Source organism: Sparus aurata, chromosome 19 (genome assembly GCF_900880675.1).
Source record: "Sparus aurata chromosome 19, fSpaAur1.1, whole genome shotgun sequence".
Taxonomy (NCBI): Eukaryota; Metazoa; Chordata; class Actinopteri; order Spariformes; family Sparidae; genus Sparus; species Sparus aurata.
Window position 1 is genome coordinate 25374544 of NC_044205.1, and position 20271 is coordinate 25394814.

The window sequence follows — 20271 nt, forward strand, 5'->3', positions numbered from 1 at the left end:
TGTACGTGACGTGATCTGTGATGATTCTTTAAATGCTGTTCATCAGCAATAAACAACACTGAATGAAAATATTGAATTTATATACTAAATTGTAAATAGTATATTAAACTGGCTGTCTTCAGCTTGTGTGTCAAAACATCCGTGTTTGCCACCAGTTTTTAAAAAGGTCGGTTTTATTTTCTAATTACACCCTTTATTCTAATCTATCGTGTAAGAAACGCTCCTTTTCTTGGACTCGAGTGCCTCCCAGCCCTCTCTATCATAAGTGGAGCCGCGTGAGCTGCTGTAACTGCTTATTGCTGCGTCCTATTGTATATGTTAAATGGCTTTAAGTGTATTCTGCTTTTGCACTCGGCTGCATTGTAAGTCGAGCCAGATAAGAGCGTCAGCTAAATGCTGTAAATGTAAATGTAATTATTCCGGGCATAACAAACTGAGTGAGAGGATAGCATTTCAATGTGGCGTCGTGAAATAGCAAAATGAAACACAGCGACGAGAGAGGGACGCATTACAGCGCTGGCTGTCTTAAGTACATCTAATGAGTCAAACTCTGCAGTAGTAAATAAGCTTGTTTTATGATTCCTTTGTGGTCGCTTTTTCTCATTTCACACTCCACCAGTTGACTGATCAGGTCTCCGAGACCAGTTAATATTAAAATAAGGAAACTGCTCGTCCATTACTTTGCCACCGCCCTGACCAGTTTTATTCGCAAATGTAAGTTTAAGGTCCGAGGCCACGCATTTACATGAAAACAGCCGGTGTCTTCTCTCGCTCGGCTAAGTTCTGCTTACTGATTATTCTACACGCGGGGCGGCGCCGCAGTGTGAAGCACTCCAAAACGAGTGGTTTGTATGGTTTTTTTTCAGCTGCGTGAGCGCGGATATTCATCAAGAGGGACGTGCGATGGATTTTTTCACAAGAGAGGATCGGCAATTCTTTATCATCCGCCAGCTGTGCACAGCACCTGGGTGGAGTCACGCTGAGGAAACAGTGGAGGAGAGTGTATATATACTGCACTGGAGGGCAACGCAGGCGGGGAGGAGAATAGGTGGGAGAGGAGATGATTAAAAGCAGGAGATAAAAGTCAGGGAGTAAAGAAGAGGAGGGAGGAGAACAGAAGAGAAGAGGAGAACGCCATCATGTCGGCAGCTGATCTGAATATCAATCCAGCTTGGTATGTAGTATGACGTTTGGGTACTTCTGACCATGTTTGAATATTACTTTGAAGTCACCAGTACAAATAGTACTGAATCAAACAGTGGCGGTTCTAGACCAGTTTTAATAGGGGGGCCAGGTTGGGGCCTGGTTTTTTGTTAGGGGGCACATACAACCCGGAAAAAAGGATAAATCCCTCATTCAGACAAAGCAGTGTTTACAATTTCAGCAATTTTGATTGGGTAGTAAACTGCTGAGACACTTTATTTCTGCCTTTCCCTTCAGAACAAAATTATTGCAAGAAATCTGTCATTGTGTTATTGATGCAGACTCCCTGTCAGGGGGGTCCAGACTCAGAGTTACGGGGGCACTGGCCCCTGTTGGCCCCCCCCCCTAGAACCGCCCCTGCAATCAAAGTATCAAGCTGTGAGTGTACAGATCTGTTGATCCTTAAAGCCCCCGAAAACACGGTCTGAAATACTAAGTACTTCTCTGTAGCCTTCAAATATTTATGATTAAAAAACTGTAGCCAACGCATACAGTAAAAGTTTGGAAAGCATCTGCATTTATTATTTATCAAGCATGTAACCCAGACGCTTGTTTCATCAGGGCTGAGTGGATGCAGTTTGAGCAGATTTGATTGACAGTGCCCTTGTAAACTGAGAGAATACACAACCGTTATTGAATTTTTCAGATTCGAAAATTCTTAAATACCAGCTGGTGGACGTGGTGAGATCATCTAAATGTCGGGCGAGCATTGTGCTTTCATGTCCGACGCCCTTGCAGTCGGCAGCCGATTGAAAGAAAAGGTTGCCGAAAGTTGTTCGACTCGATCTCGAAGGCCGAAAAACGTTGGGAAAAAATCCACAGGCAAACTTCATGTTAGCAAACACGGTGATGCCTTCAAATGCAGGGCACAGCCGTTATTTTGATTGCAACAGGCCTGAGGAGCGGGAAAACATCCTCGGCGTGATGAGGAGTCTACAGCAATTTGATAGACCGCCAAAGAAGCTGTTCCCCTCCGAACGCTAACCGCATATAGATGCCGGTTAATGGGCTAATTTACAGGCACGGGTGGTTTACAATGCGCACGGGCAAATTCGCCGCTGCATCTCAAATACATCATCTGAAATGTACTCTATGTTGCCGGTATGCAAAGCGCCGCTGCGCTTTATGATTGCCTCTCCGGCTGAATCGAACTCTATGACACAATCAGTTTTTCGAGATTAAGATTCAAACGCCGTGCTGAAGGGCTTCTCTGCAAACTCCCTTGAAATAAAAAAAAAAAAGGTTTTATCCGAGTGACCTTGAGTAAAATACTGGAAATCAACCTTCTGTCTGGTATCAATGTGAGCGTTAAATAAGTGTATTTACTGCAGCGGTGTGCAGCTCAAAAAGGCAAACAAGTGCCACTTAATTTCATCATCCACGCGCCGAAAAAATCACTGCGTCTCTCTGACCGAAGTTTAAACGGCAACTCTCTCATTTCATATTCAGTTTATCACCTCGAGACGGTTTTCCAGCGACCACCTCGAAGCCATTAGCAGGAAAAGCAACACCCCAATCAACAGCTGTCGACTCGCCGAAAGATCAACACGTCTTAACACCACGATGTTTGCTGCGTTCAGTGCCGGGAGCTCATCACGTGTCCACATAACGAGGCGGGGGAAGGGGGGAAAATGTGGACGTACCTGCCCCGCTTTGGCATTCTCGCACACGAAGGTCTCGTAAGGGCTGGCGAGCTCAGGGGGGAACTCGTTGATGTCCAACACGTGGACGGTGACGGCCACCCGGCTGGTCAGAACTGGACTGTCTGGAGAGGAAAAAACACAAGAAGACGTGTGAACACAGGACTGGATAAAATACACTGAGGGTTTGTTTTTTTTTATTTCACAGCACTGACATCGTGTGGACACCTGCAGTACTGCTATCATATTTGGGGCTAAGGCGTAAAGGTTTATCACTGTTGCTGTAGGATGGCCAAGTGGTTAAAGAGGCTGTCACGCCCACGTGTCCAGTCAGAGTGTCCTTGAGCAGATGCTAAACCGCCCTAGCCGCTCGCCCACTGGCTGAACACCTCTGCTGGAGAAACCATTCGTGTGTCTCCGGAAACATGCTGGTGCATAAATTGCGCCCCGGACACGCCGCTACTTTATGACGCCTTTGATTGACGATGAAAAGGAGAATTAAATAAAAACACACCGTTAGAAGCATCCCATGTGCTGCCGACAAATAAAGCACGCCTCGCCGCACGGAACACGGCTCTGTGGAGAGAATATTTCCATTGCAGGCTCAGATTCTGTTATGGGTTTTAGCTATAAGATGTGCGGCTCATATTAATTATAGTGTGAAAGCCCCCTCGAGAGGGACTAACTTGAATCCAGGGTTGTTTGTTACAATGTTTCCCCCGCTGCAGGGGCACCGCGGGGAAATGTTCTTTTTGTGTGAAAGCCCAAGTAAGGTAAACTTTATGGATTTGATGCGGGAATAGGCTTTGCTCTGCAGCAGGGGGGCTTAGTGTGCGCTTGTTTGTGTGAGTGCCTGTGCAGGGGGGGGGGCGCGTAGGTGCGTAGGTGCGTAGGTTTGTGTGTAGGTGGGTGGTTTAGAAGGATGCAAGGAAGAGAAGGGGGGGGGGGGTGGAGATCTGTAGAGTGGTCTCAAGGGGATTGGAGACGCAGCCACAGCTCAGTTAGTAACCCGTCTCTGACCTTGATGGAAAAAGCAATCTTCCAACCGAGGTAAAAATGACACCGGGAGTGGGATTTGCTGCCGTGCACTGACTTGAACTACCAACATTGATGCTCACCCAGCAAAAATACTGATCTTTTCGGTCATCGGGTGGTGGTGGTGGTGTGTGTGTGTGGGGGGGGGGGAGCAGTTCTCTGGCCTCTAAAAGTTTGAAGAACTTTGAATCGTCTGCGTCGATGAAAATCTGCTTTGAAAACTTCCTCTGGTAACCAAAGCGCATCATTTCCCTTCTCGCCCTCCCCCCCCCCGAAAAACTCATCACCATAACTGTTGACTGACTCTCGGCGTGCCACCGGTGATATATCTTACAGCCCACTAGATGGAGCAATGGTACAGTGGTTATATTGAAATCTGTCTGGCGTCAGCGTTTCAGCCCTGTAACAAAATGCTCTATTTATTTCACTGAAGCAGAATCCTGTATTGCTACAGAATGCTTGGGCAGTCAGCCATAAAGCTGCCTGCTTTATACTGCTTTTCTACTGGATATTACTTTTTTTAATTAAGGTCATTTTAATAAAAAAAAAAAAAAAAATACAGAAAAAACTCCATCTTAGCAAGCAATCAACCACAAATCTATATATTAAAAAAAAGAAATTAGGGCTACAAAACAGAGGCAGAAACATTCCCTGTGGATGGTTATGTAGAAAGTGAAACTGTGGACATAATTAAAGTGAGCAAACTCAAAACTGCCCGATGGTCGTACGCTTTATTGCCGTAAACGGACGGAAAGTGTGCCCCCTCACCGCTTCCTGCCAAGGTTATTATTGCATTTAATAGATCTCCCCGTCTCTCTTTGACTCCTTAAAAATTGCCACTGGGCTTAAATGCCAAAAAGCAAACCGTTAATCTAGCCCCGGCTCTTATTTAGCGCGCCTTCTGCTGTGTACTGTGTCTCAGGAGAGCGGCAGACACTGCTCTCATTTTGCTGCATGACTGCGGTGTCTGGCAGTGACCGGACAACTCTCCCAGGCTTTGTGACGTGAAAAGTCTCCAACTCAGGTGTTGTGCTAATCGTTGCAGCGTAAAAAAAAAAAAAAAAAAAAAAGTATCTTTATTCAAAAAGAGATGTCATTCAACAACTCGAAACGTTGGATATTTTGCTCAGAGTTATTGTAACGGGGAATAAAAAGTGTGGGCGGACAGATGCGAGAAGCGTTATTAGCAGGAAGGACACACAGTAGAAGCAGAAGCGGGTCAGAAGGGAAGGTCTGCAATAATTCAGTGTTTATTGAAAACTGCTGTGAGGCTGCTCGAGAGAGCTTTTTTTGCTGTGCGTGACCTCATTCAATACATTATTTCTATGGGCATTGAAGGTATCTTGCTTCAGAATTTACCGCTGTTCTTCATGGTTTAAAACCCCGGATAAGAGACAGACAACATCCCCGCCGATGATAATGGAATGCATCGCGGAGGAGCCGTAACAGCTATCCAATACCCGGAACACAAAGTTCTGCCAAATCTCACTCAAGGTCACAAACGCATTTGAACTCACGAGTGGGGACACAAACTCCGGGGTGCTGGGTTTATCTCTTTCCCTTCTGCACCAGCACAACCGTCCCCATCATTTATTTTAGACTTTGTGTTCTGGAGCCGGATTTTTTGTCTCTCTTCTCTCTCTCGTGGTGAAAAATAGTCTCCAAAAAGGAGCATCGGGGGAACCCAGCGAGGGCCAGAGGTCTGGATCAGAGGCTGATAGGTAAAGGAATGAAAGGCAAGTGGGCGATGGCAAGATGTGCAGGAACATGCTGCTCGAATCCTGCATCACCACGCCAAACATGTGCCGCGCTTGTAAACCCCCCGTCTCCCTCCCGCTCCCTCCTCCCTCCGCCGTATACCCTTTCAGTCCTCCTCATCCTCCAGTTCCTTGACACTTCTGCATAAAAGCCACACAAAGAACCCGCACGCACACACATTGAAAAACAGAATTAGCATGTCACTGCCGTGACCTTGAGGGGAAGTGAGTAATATCAGTTTCCAAGGCGACAATGACTCAAGTTTTAACAGCCCATATTTCACAGTCTGTCCTAATGAATATACAGCGTGGGTAATTTTGATTGAGCACCAGCCTGCCTCTGGGATAATGACTTTGACGGTTCTTAGCAGATTTGATGACTTGATGACGATGGATTTGCTTATTTATCCGGAAATTTGCTCCACTTCCTTCATAAAAACATAATTAGCTTGATGACATGTCTTAAAGCCACAGCGACGCGTCACTTCGCCCCTTTTTTTTCCTCTCGCTGCATCTGCTCGCTGTAAAAAAAAAAAACTCCAGAGGGTTCGCGCTTTTACTGCGGTGTAAGTAAAAGTTGACTCTGGCAAGAAGAGCTCTCTTTCAATGCCAATGTCATCAGACGCGCTAAAAAAAAAAAAAGGACAGTTAAAAATGAAAACAGAGTTAAAGCGAGTACGCCGGGAGGAGACAATGTCCTGGAGATACATCCTGCCGGGGAGAGCCATCGTGGTTTATAGTCACCTATAAACCTTTCCAGCAAAATGGGATTGAGTATTGACTTGAGTAAAAGCGCGTTAAATCCTTCACACAGATTATGGCGAGGGAAGGACAACGGCACCCGCGTGAATCACGATCGATCTCGTTGTCATACTTACTAAGTTTGGTCGCCACGATGGAGATGTTGTGCTGGGCGATGCTCTCTCTGTCGAGGAGCTCGTTCGTGGAAATGGTCCCCTCTACCGGATCAATGTCAAAGTAGCTGTCCAAGTCGCTCTTCCAGTCAATGGAATACCTGGAAGAAAATGTTTGTTTAATGGCGTCCATTTCCAACATAAACCCCAGAATTAAACCCCACTGATTTCCCCCTCCGGGCTCATGTATATGAGTTAGGTGTAATATAATGTTGGCGTAGCCTTCATTACTCATTCTGAATGGTCATTTCCAGAAAATGTGCTGAGGATCGCATATACTTTTCCAATCTCCTAATGGGGCACATGTACTTTGGCCCACGCTGAGCAGACGCTTTTTTTTTTCTTCTCGCGAGCACAAATGAATTTTAGGCGCAGTTGAAACCGTATCAATCTCTCCCGGCCGATGAACAACAAAGGCATGAAAATGTTGGGTCTGGTGGTCTGAGAACAGAGGATGCGGCGTCCTCTCTGAGAAATACATCTCTGGTCTTGCTCCGACGCTCTGAATGCAAACTACGAAACACAAAAGAGATCTGAAACCAAACGGCACGCCACTGACAGCGCCATTCATCACGCCATGCTATTTGATCTTAAAAGGCTATTTTTTTCATTAATAATTTTTGCGATCGTCGGAGCGGTTCTCCCACAGGAGAAAATACGTTGCCGTCTCTCAGTCCCCCCCTCCTGCTTCACAGGGAGGTCAAAGGTCAGGGGTTCAGTGCCTTGCTCGCAGGCACTTCCGCAGGAGAGAGACTTTCCACATGAAGGACGGCTTCCCAAGGCCACCATTCTGCCTTTTTTTTTTTTTTCTTCCATGGCAATCTATTTGATCTTTAAAGGGTATTTCTCATTAATATTCATCATGCTTGTTTTTCCACACTGTACAGCCTCAAACTGGACTCGACTCACTCATTAAGAGAAACGGGGCCCATCGTTCACCCAAACCCCGGAGTCTTTTACCGTAATGAGAATGATAACAAAACCATATCGGTGGAGTTTGTCTTTTTCTTCCTTCGAAATTTTTCCCGTTTCAGTTTTGATTTGTCCACGTCCTCTCTTTAACTGTGCGTTGCGCGCGGCCTTGAAGCGAACATGATCGTGTCAAAATAGTTTAGAGTGAGTCTCTTTGATAAATATTACAGCCAAACCCCCATCAAGAGTTCAAAAGATCAATGGGTTGCAATTTCCCCCTGAGGGCAAAACGGTTTTTTTTCCTCCTTTTTTTTTGGGGGGGTGGGGGGTGAGTTATTATTTGAGTCAAGCTGCGGCTTAAGCATACGTTTCACATTCAGTGTGGCCCAGAGGTGAGAGAACGCGCCTCATCACCAGAATAATAGGAGCGTTTCGAAATTCTCTTGACCAAAACAACAAACCCCCTGCCAGCGCATATCTTACAATCTGTCAGGATAAATGGGGAAAAAAAAAAGAAGAAATGCTTCGAAACTTTTTTGGGGGGGGGCTATTCATGTGAGATAGAAAACATCAAAAATGACTTGTAATTGCTACAATCTCTGCGTTATCATTAAGGAGAATGGAGCTCATCAACAGCTGTGGGAAAGAAAAGAAAAGATCTAAAAGAGTCTACTTAAGCTCGACTCTGTGCTGAGAGGTGTAGATATGAAAATCAATTACGGACGTTATCTTCCGGCTTTGGACCGCAGTGATGTTAACTCAATCCCGGCGAACATCACACACAAAAGACGAGGCGATTTAAGAAAGAGGCACATTTGTGTTGATTCTCCACAGGGATCGATTTTTTTAAGAGTTTTACAGTCTCGCCCTTCGCGAGCAAACGTGACTCATCGGCGTTCTGTGATTTGTGGTATTACCGTTTTTAAACAGGAGCCAAAAGTGCACTCTTTCGAACTCGTTCTAACTTTAGGCGGTTCTTTAGAATCCACTGACAATGAAGAATTCATGATGCCCTTTTGTTTCTCCAGCTACGGATAACTCCGCTCCATACTGCTAAACAGCCGAATCAGTTGAGTCTGGAGGTCTAAAAGCATAATCCCCTATGCATGACGGGTCATCGGGTCTATTGTTTTGAAGTGAAGAACGCAAGGCCGCTCTCTGAAGACACACAAATGAACAATGTCAGCTGTGGTATCGATGAATATTTAAAGCGCTGGAGACAAAGTGGAGATCCCCAGAATAGAGGGCATGAGCTTCTTGTTGTATAAATCTCTGCTTTCTGCATTTTTTTTATTATTTTTTTTTGTTGTCTCTGGGATGAAATATTCATAAAAAACAACTTCTTCGATTGCAACAGGTGTTTTTTTTGCAGTTTGCTCTGCACTCGAGCAATACATCTTCCGAGAGCCATTACTACAAAGCAACACGCCCGAGCCAAAAGAAGCCACTGTAATAGATTTTTAAGAAAATGGTTCTCATACATTTTTAAAAATGCACTTCTTTTGTCTTTGCCAGCGACGATCTATTGTTATCCACCACTCAAGTCTTGTGTCGGAGCGCAGAATGGCGTGCATGTGCGGTGTTGGGTGCGTGGAGAGAACAGAGAGAGTGATAGAAAAGGGAAGGACTCGCCTGTCAGGACTATAAAACTGAGCAGTGATGGTTTAATGTCCCTCCTGATAATTACCAAGGAGAGACTGGCAGTCTGCAGTAAAAAAAAAAAAAATATGTAAATTATAAAATTATTTAGTATCTTGTAGTTTTGGGGAAAGAAAATGTATGCGGTAAATTGTGTTTGACAAGGATTATTTTTCAGTTTTATAACCAGGGGGAAATGAAATATAAGGAATTCATTGTTTTTATTTTATTCAATACAGAAAAAAAGTTGGAATTAATATTCATGCTGTGCTTCTGTGAGGCTAAGCTGATGTCTTTGTATAGTCCAAAGACCTGCTCATTTGTTCTGATCCGACCCAAAACTGATAGATATTGTAACACTTGTTACTCTCGGCATTAATTAAATACTGAAGTACGGCTAATTTGGGGTGTCGGTGAAGATAAAAGAGGACAGCTTCCTCTGTGTAACGGAGCCCATTTTAATTACAGCCCGGAAAGTTGTGCAAAAGGAACGCTGACGTAACGCGTCCACTTCTTTGTCTTCTCAATAATGTCTTACGAGTCTATAAATATGAATATCCACATCAAGACTAACATAAGGACAAACACAGAATTCATAGAACTGGCATCAATGCAATTACGGCAATTATTTCTACAAATACAGTCGAACGATATGATCTGAGACAGACCTCTCACGAGAAGAATCTAACAAAAGCTTCGAGGAACAGCTGGCGATGCCGTGAAAGGAAGGTGCCACAAGGGTGAGGCTTTATATTTATGTCCTTGTGATAGGCATTACTATTATTAACATGAATAATTATATCACAACAGGGCAAATAATAGCATCATAATGTTGGATGATGAAAACAATATTAACACCTGTAAGAAACTTGTTGACAGTTTATAGATGCTTACTAAAAGCTTCATGAGTTTTCTGTAATTGTTTTTTACAGCACTACAAACACATTTATTAAGTTTGACTAAAATTTAACTACTTAACAATTACCTTTTATGTCATTGTTGAACCTTTTTAAACCATTTTCTTCTTTAGGCGAACAATTATTTGTGTGTTATTACGAATGCATTCGCAGATTGCTAATGTTAATAAGCAACCATTAAGGACCTATAAGAGTCTTATTACTGATAAACTAATGCTTATAAGGACTACTCATGTTGTAGTGAGTACACATGACATATAAATAAATATATATACAATTTATATATTTATTTTTCCCTTTCACTTTTTCCCTTCTCCTTTTTTTCCTCTTGCCAAATTTCATTTTTTCTGTTTTGTTACTCCTCTCATCAATGTTTTTTTTTTTTTTTCCTACATGAATCTGTATTATCCTGTCATGTCTTGTAATACACTCAGTTGTGTCTTGTCTTGTCTCAGTTGTTCTGTCTTGCATCACAAACACATTTAAATAAAAAAAATATATAAATAATTAAAATAATTAATACAAAAAATGATAGAATAAAATAGAATACAAATCTATAATCAATAAAACTTAATAATACTAATAATAATAATAATAATAATAATAATAATAATACTACTAATAATAATAATAATAATAACAACATGTTCAGGTATTGAAATAATGGACCACCGGTGATATCATGATATTGTTTCTGTCACATCACCAACACGCACTGACGAGAAGATGCTCGCAGGATTTTACATGACAGTGTCAAATGTTCTACATAGATTGATTAGTCCTCAAACTGATGAGTAAAACTGACAATACTCTCAAGATTAAAGCCATGATGACACTGATGAATAGAGACTGGAGACATTGATGAATGGATTAGAGTTCTAAAACCTTCAATTACTGGCTGCAGTATCACAGTACTTCTGCCTTTAGCTCTTTTATCCCTGCGGGGTTTACGGGGGGATATTTGGCTTCAACGCTGACGCCTTTCAAGATGACGATGTGCATTTAGATCCAGGGCTACTTTATTCGCATTCACTTAGATTCTGACATTCTGAATTATCTAAATATGACCTACATTACGCTTCTTTGAATGGCCAGAATTTCCAAACTGGGTCAGACTGACGTGCAGCGTCTTTCTTTACTTTTAGAATGAGCAGTATCTACAGTAATGTTGTTTCACTGTGCAGCAATTTAAAAAAGACAATGTCAGACATGAGTTGGTCTCAACTATGGATGGATTGTAGTCTGTCCACGTCTTCAAATTTGATAGAACATTGACCTAACATCATGGCATTTCATCGAAACTGGAGCAAAGAAAGTGTTTTGTTACATAGTGACATGTAATTTAATCATTTCTAGTGAAATTTGTAGCTAATTTCAGTCATTTTTGAAAAAAATTCTCAATTTCGATACAACACACGACGTTCTGAAACTTGCTGGGAAGTGCGTATTGTTCCAGACAGAAGAGTTGGACTGTTCCTACCTGACTGGGCTGCTGCTGGCATCTAAATCCTGTGCCGTCACCGCTCCAATGATGGTGCCTGCAGGCGTGTCCTCATACACATCCATCACATAGGAGGGCTTATTGAACACCGGGGGCTCGTCCACATCCAAAACGTTAATCTTCACTGTTGCTGTGTCTTTGAAGGCCCCGAAGCTTTGAAACCGCGGGTCCAGATGAGCGTTGGAGGCATCTACCTTGAAGGTGTAAGCTTTCTTGGTCTCAAAGTCCAGCGGCTGTGGAAAAAGAAACAGACAAGAGTACAGTTAAAGTTGCTTTAAGAGCAGCGCTTTATTTTCCCATCGCGGTCCTGTCATCGTGTCATGATCTAGAACGTGTCAGCTGTAATTTACTCCCTCCGTGGTGTTCGTCAGAACGAGCTAAGAGCACTTGAAGAGATGCAGTAACCGAACATGAGCATCAGTGTTGACACCAAGTTTGCCCTCACTTCATCTTTATTTCACTCGCGCTTTTTCAAGGATGAGTAACCGCTGGTGAATGCCAACAGCAGCCTCCTCACATCCAACACATTTCAGTATTTCAGTGATCTGAATGTTTAGTTTGAGTGTCATTGTTCTCCCCTGCCTGAAAAGAAGAGCTTACAATCCATTTCAAGTGTATTTACGCCGAAAACTTGCAAATGGCGTGCCACTACGAAATGCACACCACATTCTGGTGTCTTGTTAAAGGGTAACTCCACCAATTTTAGACATTAAAGAGTGTAGGCGGGTTTTGAGGGAGTATGACTGTGAAAAAAAAGCCTTTGGTCCAGAGGTAGCTGGATGTGATCTGAGAAATCGCCTTGTGATGTCACTCAGATGCCACTGTAGGTTGCATTGTGGGTAACATAGGAGCCGGTTTTTGAAAAGGAATATAAAAAGGTGCTGCAGGTTCTGTTTTGTCAGTTTTCAATATTTGCTTTCAAACTGTCCATATTGAGTCCAGCTGTCATGGTCCTGAGGTCTAATTTTGTGATTTCCTGATTTATGTTGAAAGTTTGTCATCATGTCTGTCTCCCACCCCTTTTTCCTGCTCAGTCTTCCACTGGTTAATCACTGTGTGTTTTCCCTAAACTCTTTGTTGGTTCCTCTGTTTTCATCCCAAGTCTCTGGGTGTTATGTCTGTTCCCTGGTCCTGTCTTCCCACCGGGCTCTACCTGCTTCTGCTGCCTATGTTATACTGGTTTGTCCTCTTTTTTTTTTACTTCGGTGTGTACTTTGTTTAGTGTTTTGCTTGTGGATTATGCCTGTATTGCTGCAGGCCTTTTTCCTTGGCTTTTGTTTTGGATTTTGGAATGTATGTACTTTGATTTTCCCCAAAAAGGCTTCAATACACAGCAAGGAAATTAACTAATGAAAGGGTGGGGAAAGAGACGGAGAAAGGAAGGGGAAGGTAGAACATGACGCATCCAGATAATACAGGAAGTAACCAAATTTCAACCGGCAACTGGACTAAAAACAAGTGTTTCAGATGTTCAAAATGATCCCTGGGCTGTGCTCTGTGTACTCATCGTGTGGTTTAAATGTCAGCCCGATTGTACAGTGGCACCCGCTTCAGAAGAGGCAGACACTGACACTGGGTCATGACCAGGTTAACATCTTGCCCTCTCAGTGTGGATAAGTCAAGCTACAGTTACTTGGTTCAGCAGAACTACGCCCCTTTTACAAGACATCTCCAAACAACAGCTCAGGGGTCCATGTTCTACCTCCTCAAGCCTCTGACATATCAGCCCGGAGTCAATTAGTCAGAAGCGAAGGGAGGAATCTGCATCCGCGGTATGTCTGCTGCTGAGGTGTAAACATCAGACAGCGGTGACACCCGTGTTCGTACTCCTGCCCGTCTCCTGCCCTCTCATGTGTGACCAACCGTACTTGGCGAGCTCGCAGTCGTTCACGCTCCGCTGGCCTGGAGTCACATGAGAGACATTCCTTTCTGTGTATTTCAAATTGACTAACATGTAACCACTATGGCAGCAATGCTATCTCCCAGCCCCAGGACTTCTCCTGAAATGTTGTTTGGAAAAGAGACTACAGGTGAAGACAGCTGGTAAAAGCGCAGCAAAGTGTGCTCGCGTAAAGAAATAAGGGGATGTGAGACGGGAGGCGCGCTGGAGGATGTTTTATAGAAGGAAAAAAAAAGCAGATTTTTGAGATGGGAGATAAATATGACCAGTCATCTGTCCAAATTAAATGCACATGAATTAGCGAACTAATTACAGTCCAACCACTAGAAATGACCCGGGGCTGTGCAATCATGATTTCACAGTGATAGCAGATGCTTCTTCAGCCCTGTGTGTCTCCTCCATCTCCATGGTTTCACAGTCTCACAGCTACAGCAGGTGTCCGTAAAAAAAGAAAAAAAAAAAAGAAAAGAGAGAGAGAGCTATGTGAAGGCAAGCCAATCTGAAAGCAATCATTGACCATCAACCACCATGATTGGTTTGATTACAGTGCGCCAGATGCAACTGGCTAGACACAGCTATAAGATCCTTCAACAGGAAATACACTCTGTCCCTTTCAATCTCTTTCAAGAAGTGACAACATTGAGCGAAGACCGAGCTCCCCGAAGCAACGGTCCCGTATATAAAAAATGGAATTCACTGCGGGTTATCGTTCAAATGCTGATCCCTACAATCACACTAAAAGATTTTGCGCTAAGTTACATCGACAAAGTGGGCCTACGTTTTACAAGCCGTCATTTATTGCAGTTAACTGGCCTTCCTGCAGATTGCTGGAAATCAGCCTCAAAAGACACTCAGACCACTTTGCCTCTCAGAGAGCGAGTTGTGTCGGCGCGGGAATGAGGAATCATTAATGTAATCAAAACATTCTGATTATTTGGAGTTCATGCCTGTGGAGGTCCTGCAGTACCAAACTGTACCAAAGTACCAAACTATCTAACTAAAGTTTAGTTAGATTCTCCAGCCCAGTTGGTTGGTTGGTTGGTTGGTTGGTTGATTAGGGTTAGGGTTAGGGTTAGGGTTGCTGTCTGGCTCATCCCAAATCTATCAAAATGGGTAGCACAAGACCTTGAATCAGTATGGATGGACCTTGGATCTCAAGGAAGCTCGCTTCCTCTATCAAGCACACCATTTTTTAATAATGTTAAAGCACTCACCAGATAAGAGGGATAACTTTAATGTAAGTGGAAAAGTTGACAAAAGTTGTTTTCTATCAGCAGCAGATATTATTGTATGCACCTTGTTGATGATATCCACTTTATTCCCTCTTAAGTTGACCCCTGTGCAGTGAGCGGAAGACAGCAGGAATCTTTATGAAGGCAAAATAATTTCGCCAAGGCAACGCATGCTGCCTCGCATACACTTTTTACGCACACAAAGTTGTTTAAACTCTGTATGCCTTTATACGGAAAGGTCACGGTCTAGAGCAGATCGAGGCGCTCATTCATCAGGTTTACCTGCTGAGTAGGAAAAGTAAAATACCAACACTGACAATAAACTGTTCTGTTCAAGTAATATCTATATTCTCAGCAGCAAGCAGTCGGTGGAATTAATGAGACTTAGGTGACATCTCCAGCTATGCTTTTGGCATCCAAACCGGGGGTGTTTTTACAGAAAGCTTCAGACATCTCAAGTGTGTTTTTAACGAGATCTCGGGCCACCTCTGGCCATGATTGTGGTCATCAAAACAGGTATTTCAAGCAAAAACATTGTGCTTTCCTAATGTTTTCCCTCCATAACCTAACCAGACCATAATCACAGTATTGGGACCAGAGTTGAAAATTAAACCACAAGAAACATAAAGTTTGTACCTATCTGTGGTTTTGCTGAATCGTACTTTTACCAACATTTATTCTGGTGATTGTAAAACTGTGATTCATAAATGTCGTTGAATCATCCATATTACATTGTCCCATTGAGCTCAATCATAATCTCCTATGGTACTGTGCCTGTTTAGCACTCTTAAAGCAACGGCGAGACGATGACAAACCATCTGTTTCGAGTCGGCTTGATAATGTTCCACAACTACTCCCATTGGAAAGGCTTAGAAGGGTTCTCAGAGGAGACTTGCATGGGTTTTTCTCTGTCTGGAGCCCTGTTATAGATGTTATTGGAGATGACTGTGCTGAAATTATATCAAAAGGTTTCGCAACTTTGAGATAATTGATCCCCAAAGGGTTAAGTCCCTAATCTCATTAGCATAGCGCTGTTATTTTAGTTACAATACGGAGGAGGATTATTTATGTTTTTATTGGTCTTTGTCTGTTCATTGTCTGGATCTGTTATTTGTCTTCTGTGCATTTCTGTTTGAAGTGTGTAACCTCAATGAACTGAAATAAAATTAATGAATTGGACCCGGTGTGTTTGAAAACTTGTATAGAAAGGCAAGCCAAATACTGTGCAAAAAAGAAAAAGAAAAGCCCTTTTGCACTGAATATCATATTGTGTCCTTTACCATCACATCTAGACAGGCATGCATAGCTCAGCTGAAATACGTGCACAGGTGGAGGAGGAGGAGGAGGGAAGGCGATGCTGGGGAGGTGGACAGCAGGAGGTGTACACCAGGCCTCATTAGCCAGACTCTCACTGGGGATGAGGAGAAGCCCTGCTTTCCATCTCAACATGCTGCATCACCACAATTAGGATAGAGGCCCAAACTCTCACCCTTTATAACTGTCTAATTTTCCTGTAATCCTCTGCTAGCAGAAGACGGAAGCTTGCAGAGTCTGATGGGGGGAAATGCTCGCTTCACGCTCCGACTTTGCACTCGTGACACAAAATCTCCCAGCAAGCACAGCTGGCATCGCGTAGTTCCATTTCACAAATGATGCGCGTAAATAATGTCTGAATTCAAGACAGTTGAGCGTGAGAAATATCATTAAGGTGCAGTTGGACTCAGTAAAGGTAAAAAAGTGACCGGCTTGATAAGCTATTTTAAGATTGTAGCCATTTATAGCTGAGATCTTTCCGGCCTTGTAGCTCTGGCCCGAGAAGCAGTTAGACGCTCCAAAGCATCGCGTCAGACTCAAAGTTACTTTGCTAACTCTAAATTGTTAGCAGGCTGAGTCAGCATTACAAAGCCAAAACAACTAGGGCCGACATATTTTGTGAAAACTTAATTAAGACTGGTTAGGCATTCTTTAAGAGTATTCCATTTGCAAAACTCTTGTCACAGAGGGACAAACAAATAGACTGCCAATGCTAGAGAGCCAATTCTCGTTGGCTGGCTGGTATGTTAGCAACAGCTAGCGTCTGCTTACTGCAATGAAATTCACTCAGTCATTTTCATCCCTTCCTGTTTGCTACAATAAAGAATAGTGTATCAAAATGCATTTTGATGAACCAACATCCTGGTAATTTAGTTTGTCATTCCAAATAACAAAAAGACAGTAGTGGCAGTAGAAAAATCAGCTAAAAGCTCAAAATGAGGTTTATTTTCCTGAACGACTAACGGACAAGAGAACTAAAAAGAACACATTTTCTTGGTAATTATACTTCATGAACTCACATGAAAGCAGTGAAATCCACTTACTGAGGGGAAATGGCAGCTAGACTATGTAGTACAAGAGCTGGCTAGCAAAATGTAACACCAATTAACCCTGCTGAAAAATTGTCAAAGTTAGGTCCATTTATTTGAACAACTAGTTTAAATAAACACCAAAAAAAACAAAATTACACATTGTGAGGTCAGTGTTTTTGTGGTCAAATAATTAGCCTAAATCTGTTTCATTTTGTCTGCCAGCCTGCAGAATAAAAACCTTTCATTCAAGCCTTAACTGCTACTGTGGTTACTGCTCATTGACTTTAGAAGCCAACATTTACAAATGTTAATTATCTTAATGTTGACATGCAACTGCAAGCAGTTAATAACTTTTATGAGATGCTGTCGAATCAGATGCACTCCATCTGACAATAGTTTTATTTGTGAGATGAATTCTTAGATGCTCCGATCAGCCAGTTAATAAGCTAACAATATCAACACTTTATTATTTGTTTAAGCTATAATTACTTGTTATTGCATCCTCAATTTCTCAAAGAGTTTGGGGCTTGCAATGTGACCACCAGGGGGCGTGTTACATGAAATGAAAAACTGCTCTGAATGATATCTATGTCAGCCGATATTGTACAATAGATCATGATAATTGTCGACACTTTTTAAAAACTTCTGTGTCTAGCACCTTTAGTATGCGCGAACGTATTTAATCAAGCTTGATGGGTTTTGCTAGTGAAAAGTGCTCATTAAGTAGCGGCAAGAAGAAGAGATGACACGAGAGGAACAAATGCAGCTCATTTCCTCAGCAGCTGGAAGAGGGAGAAGCCTGTCAGGCACCCATGAAACAATACATGGACAGCCATATGATTAAGTGTCAGGCAAATCCCAAAGATTAATTCACATGTTCTCGTTTGGGTGCAAAAAAAAAGGAAAAAAAAAAGAAAGAAAAAAGAAAGAATGATGTTCAGAGCTTCACTGCGTTTTTTAATGTGTCTGAGACACACGACGTTCCGAGTATGTCTGGGATATCTGTTGTTAAATAGGAATAAAATGGGGCCAGGAGGGGGTAATGAGAAACTCTGAGTTAATGAGAAGACGTGCTAATGTGTCAACGCTTGACTTAGGGAGAATCAAATCAGATCGGGAGGCCATAGGGGAAATTTCCCAGGAAGAGAAAGACGGCCATTCATTCTCAGGCTGCATGTATCATTTTGCGTTTTTTCCCCCCTTCCTCGAAGATGACCTACTTATGCACTCAGAAACCGGCGCAGCGTGAGTGACTATTACCCGTATCCACACATATATTATCCTTAAACAACTTGCACCCACCTATGCATGTTCAATTACTCGTTTGAAGTGTCTCATTACCGCGTCGGTTGTTATGCAGCTTTTATGGGTTACTGCGGACACAACAAGGAAGTGTATCAACGGAGGAATTTGTAAAGGAGGACAGACCGAGTTCCTCTCATGTCAGTGCTGCTGCTCTTCAACATCACAACAGAACACACTTGAAATTCTAGACATGGTGCTGCGCCCTTTGATATGTAAATGTGCACCTTCATTGCACTGGCAGTGATACTGAATGGAGGAACTTTTTTTTTTTTTTTTTTTTTTTTTCCTTGCCAATTGAACGTGTTATGTTCCAAGGGAATTTGCTTATTTAGAACTAGGGGACTAATCGAGGCACCTCGCAGGTACGGCGTTAGACTTCGCACACCTTACAAAGTCCTTAAATCGTCAGATACACCTGTGTGGATACTGAACAATGGGTGTGCTTTGCTGGCGATGTAACAAGCAAATCCTCCAACTTAAATCGGTTTCTCGCTTGATACTTGGGTCTGCCTCTGGTCCCTCCCCCACAGCTCGCTCCGTGCGCAGTCAAAAGTGTTAGTTGCAGCTGTTTTTTTTTTTTTTTTTTTCCAGCTCGCGGGTTATTTTGGGGATGGGAGGAGCAGGACGATATGCATGTTGAATAGGTTCTCATCTTCAGTTCAGTATCACAATAGCAGAGTTCGATAATCTTCTCAATCCTCAGCTACAATCGCTCAATAGTAAGCGGGACGGTCTTCTGCCAACACCCATGGGAGGAATCTCGCCTTTCCTCCTTGAAGAATCACCATCACAGCGCGGCGAGTCGTCGGCAGGCTGATGTCATTTGTTTGCGCTCAACACAGGTGTTGCTCGAGGAGGCTGGAGATGAAATAGGCTGGAAAAATGCTGTTTAATCTCTGATATGCAGAGCACTCTTAAATCCAATTAACCACGGTATTATACATTTACAATGCAATTTATGAATCATTAACGCCCCCTCACATGATTCATCCCCCGAGAAGGGAATCAAAGCCAAAACCAAACATGCCGGGAATCTGACACAATTTTAGCGTGAGCCGGCATATTACTCCAAACAGCAACATTAAACCACGTCTGGATGGTTATTTTCTAGCGAGGCCGTAACCTCCTGATCCCACATGACAGAGCCCCTCAACTAAAAGCCTGAGATTCGCCCGTTGGGTTGCAGTAAGCTCTAACAATGCCCAATAAGCTTAACACATTATTTCTGGGATGCAAAGCTACCTAGGGGTGAAAAATTCAGCTGAGATTCGGCGTTAAGCATTTATGACTCAGTGGTTGGAGCCAGGCCCTGATATCTCTGTTGAGTGTGAGTGACTTCTTCATGAGGTCACTGCAGTCGCTGACTGACAGTTCAGCGGGACTCCGCCATGCAGAACGCTGCTAAAGACCTCCAGCCACCATAAGCAGTCAACTGACCACAAAGCACAATGAGCTTATCATCAGCAGAGAAACGCTTACATGCCCCAGAGAGCCATTTGATGTCCCCCTCTGAATACCGGGGGGGGGGGTTCCTAACACTGTGGAGAGGCGCTGCTCACTTTATTGTGCTGCCATCAGTCACATCAGTTTGTGTCCTTGGCTGCCTCGGAGCATCTCCATCCCCCCCCCCCCCCCCAGTGCTCACAACAGTGGAGTGCCATCTGAGAGCCTCGCCAGCAGCCCTGTCCACACCGCGGTGGAGAGGAGTGACTGTGAAAGACTCGCACTGCCACTCTTAATAGGACAGGGTTAGCCATGGGATGAGCCCCGAGACACTAGTTTAATCTATTACACCCACGCCTCCCCAGGCCACAGGAGAGATGGCACTTCATCGACTCAAAGCGCCACCTCAGCCGCCTCTTTGTCATTCTCTCTCTTCTTCTTCTTCTTCTTCCTCTTGGTCTTCCCTCTTTGTGCTCATTCACTCGCACGCAGCATATGCAAAACCAGAAATACACAGAGACGTGCGCAC

At 43.3% G+C, this 20271-nt stretch overlaps 1 protein-coding gene across 1 annotated transcript in view; it reads right to left on the reverse strand.

The window, feature by feature from the left end:
- LOC115570450 (cadherin-12-like) overlaps window positions 1-20271 on the reverse strand; it is a 111267-nt gene that overhangs the window by 11747 nt on the left and 79249 nt on the right. The window contains exons 7-9 of the mRNA XM_030399055.1: window positions 11497-11750; window positions 6514-6650; window positions 2847-2968 (exon numbers count right to left, since the gene is read on the reverse strand). Of these exons, the coding sequence (XP_030254915.1) occupies window positions 2847-2968; window positions 6514-6650; window positions 11497-11750 (513 nt within the window). The remainder of the gene's footprint in view (window positions 1-2846; window positions 2969-6513; window positions 6651-11496; window positions 11751-20271) is intronic.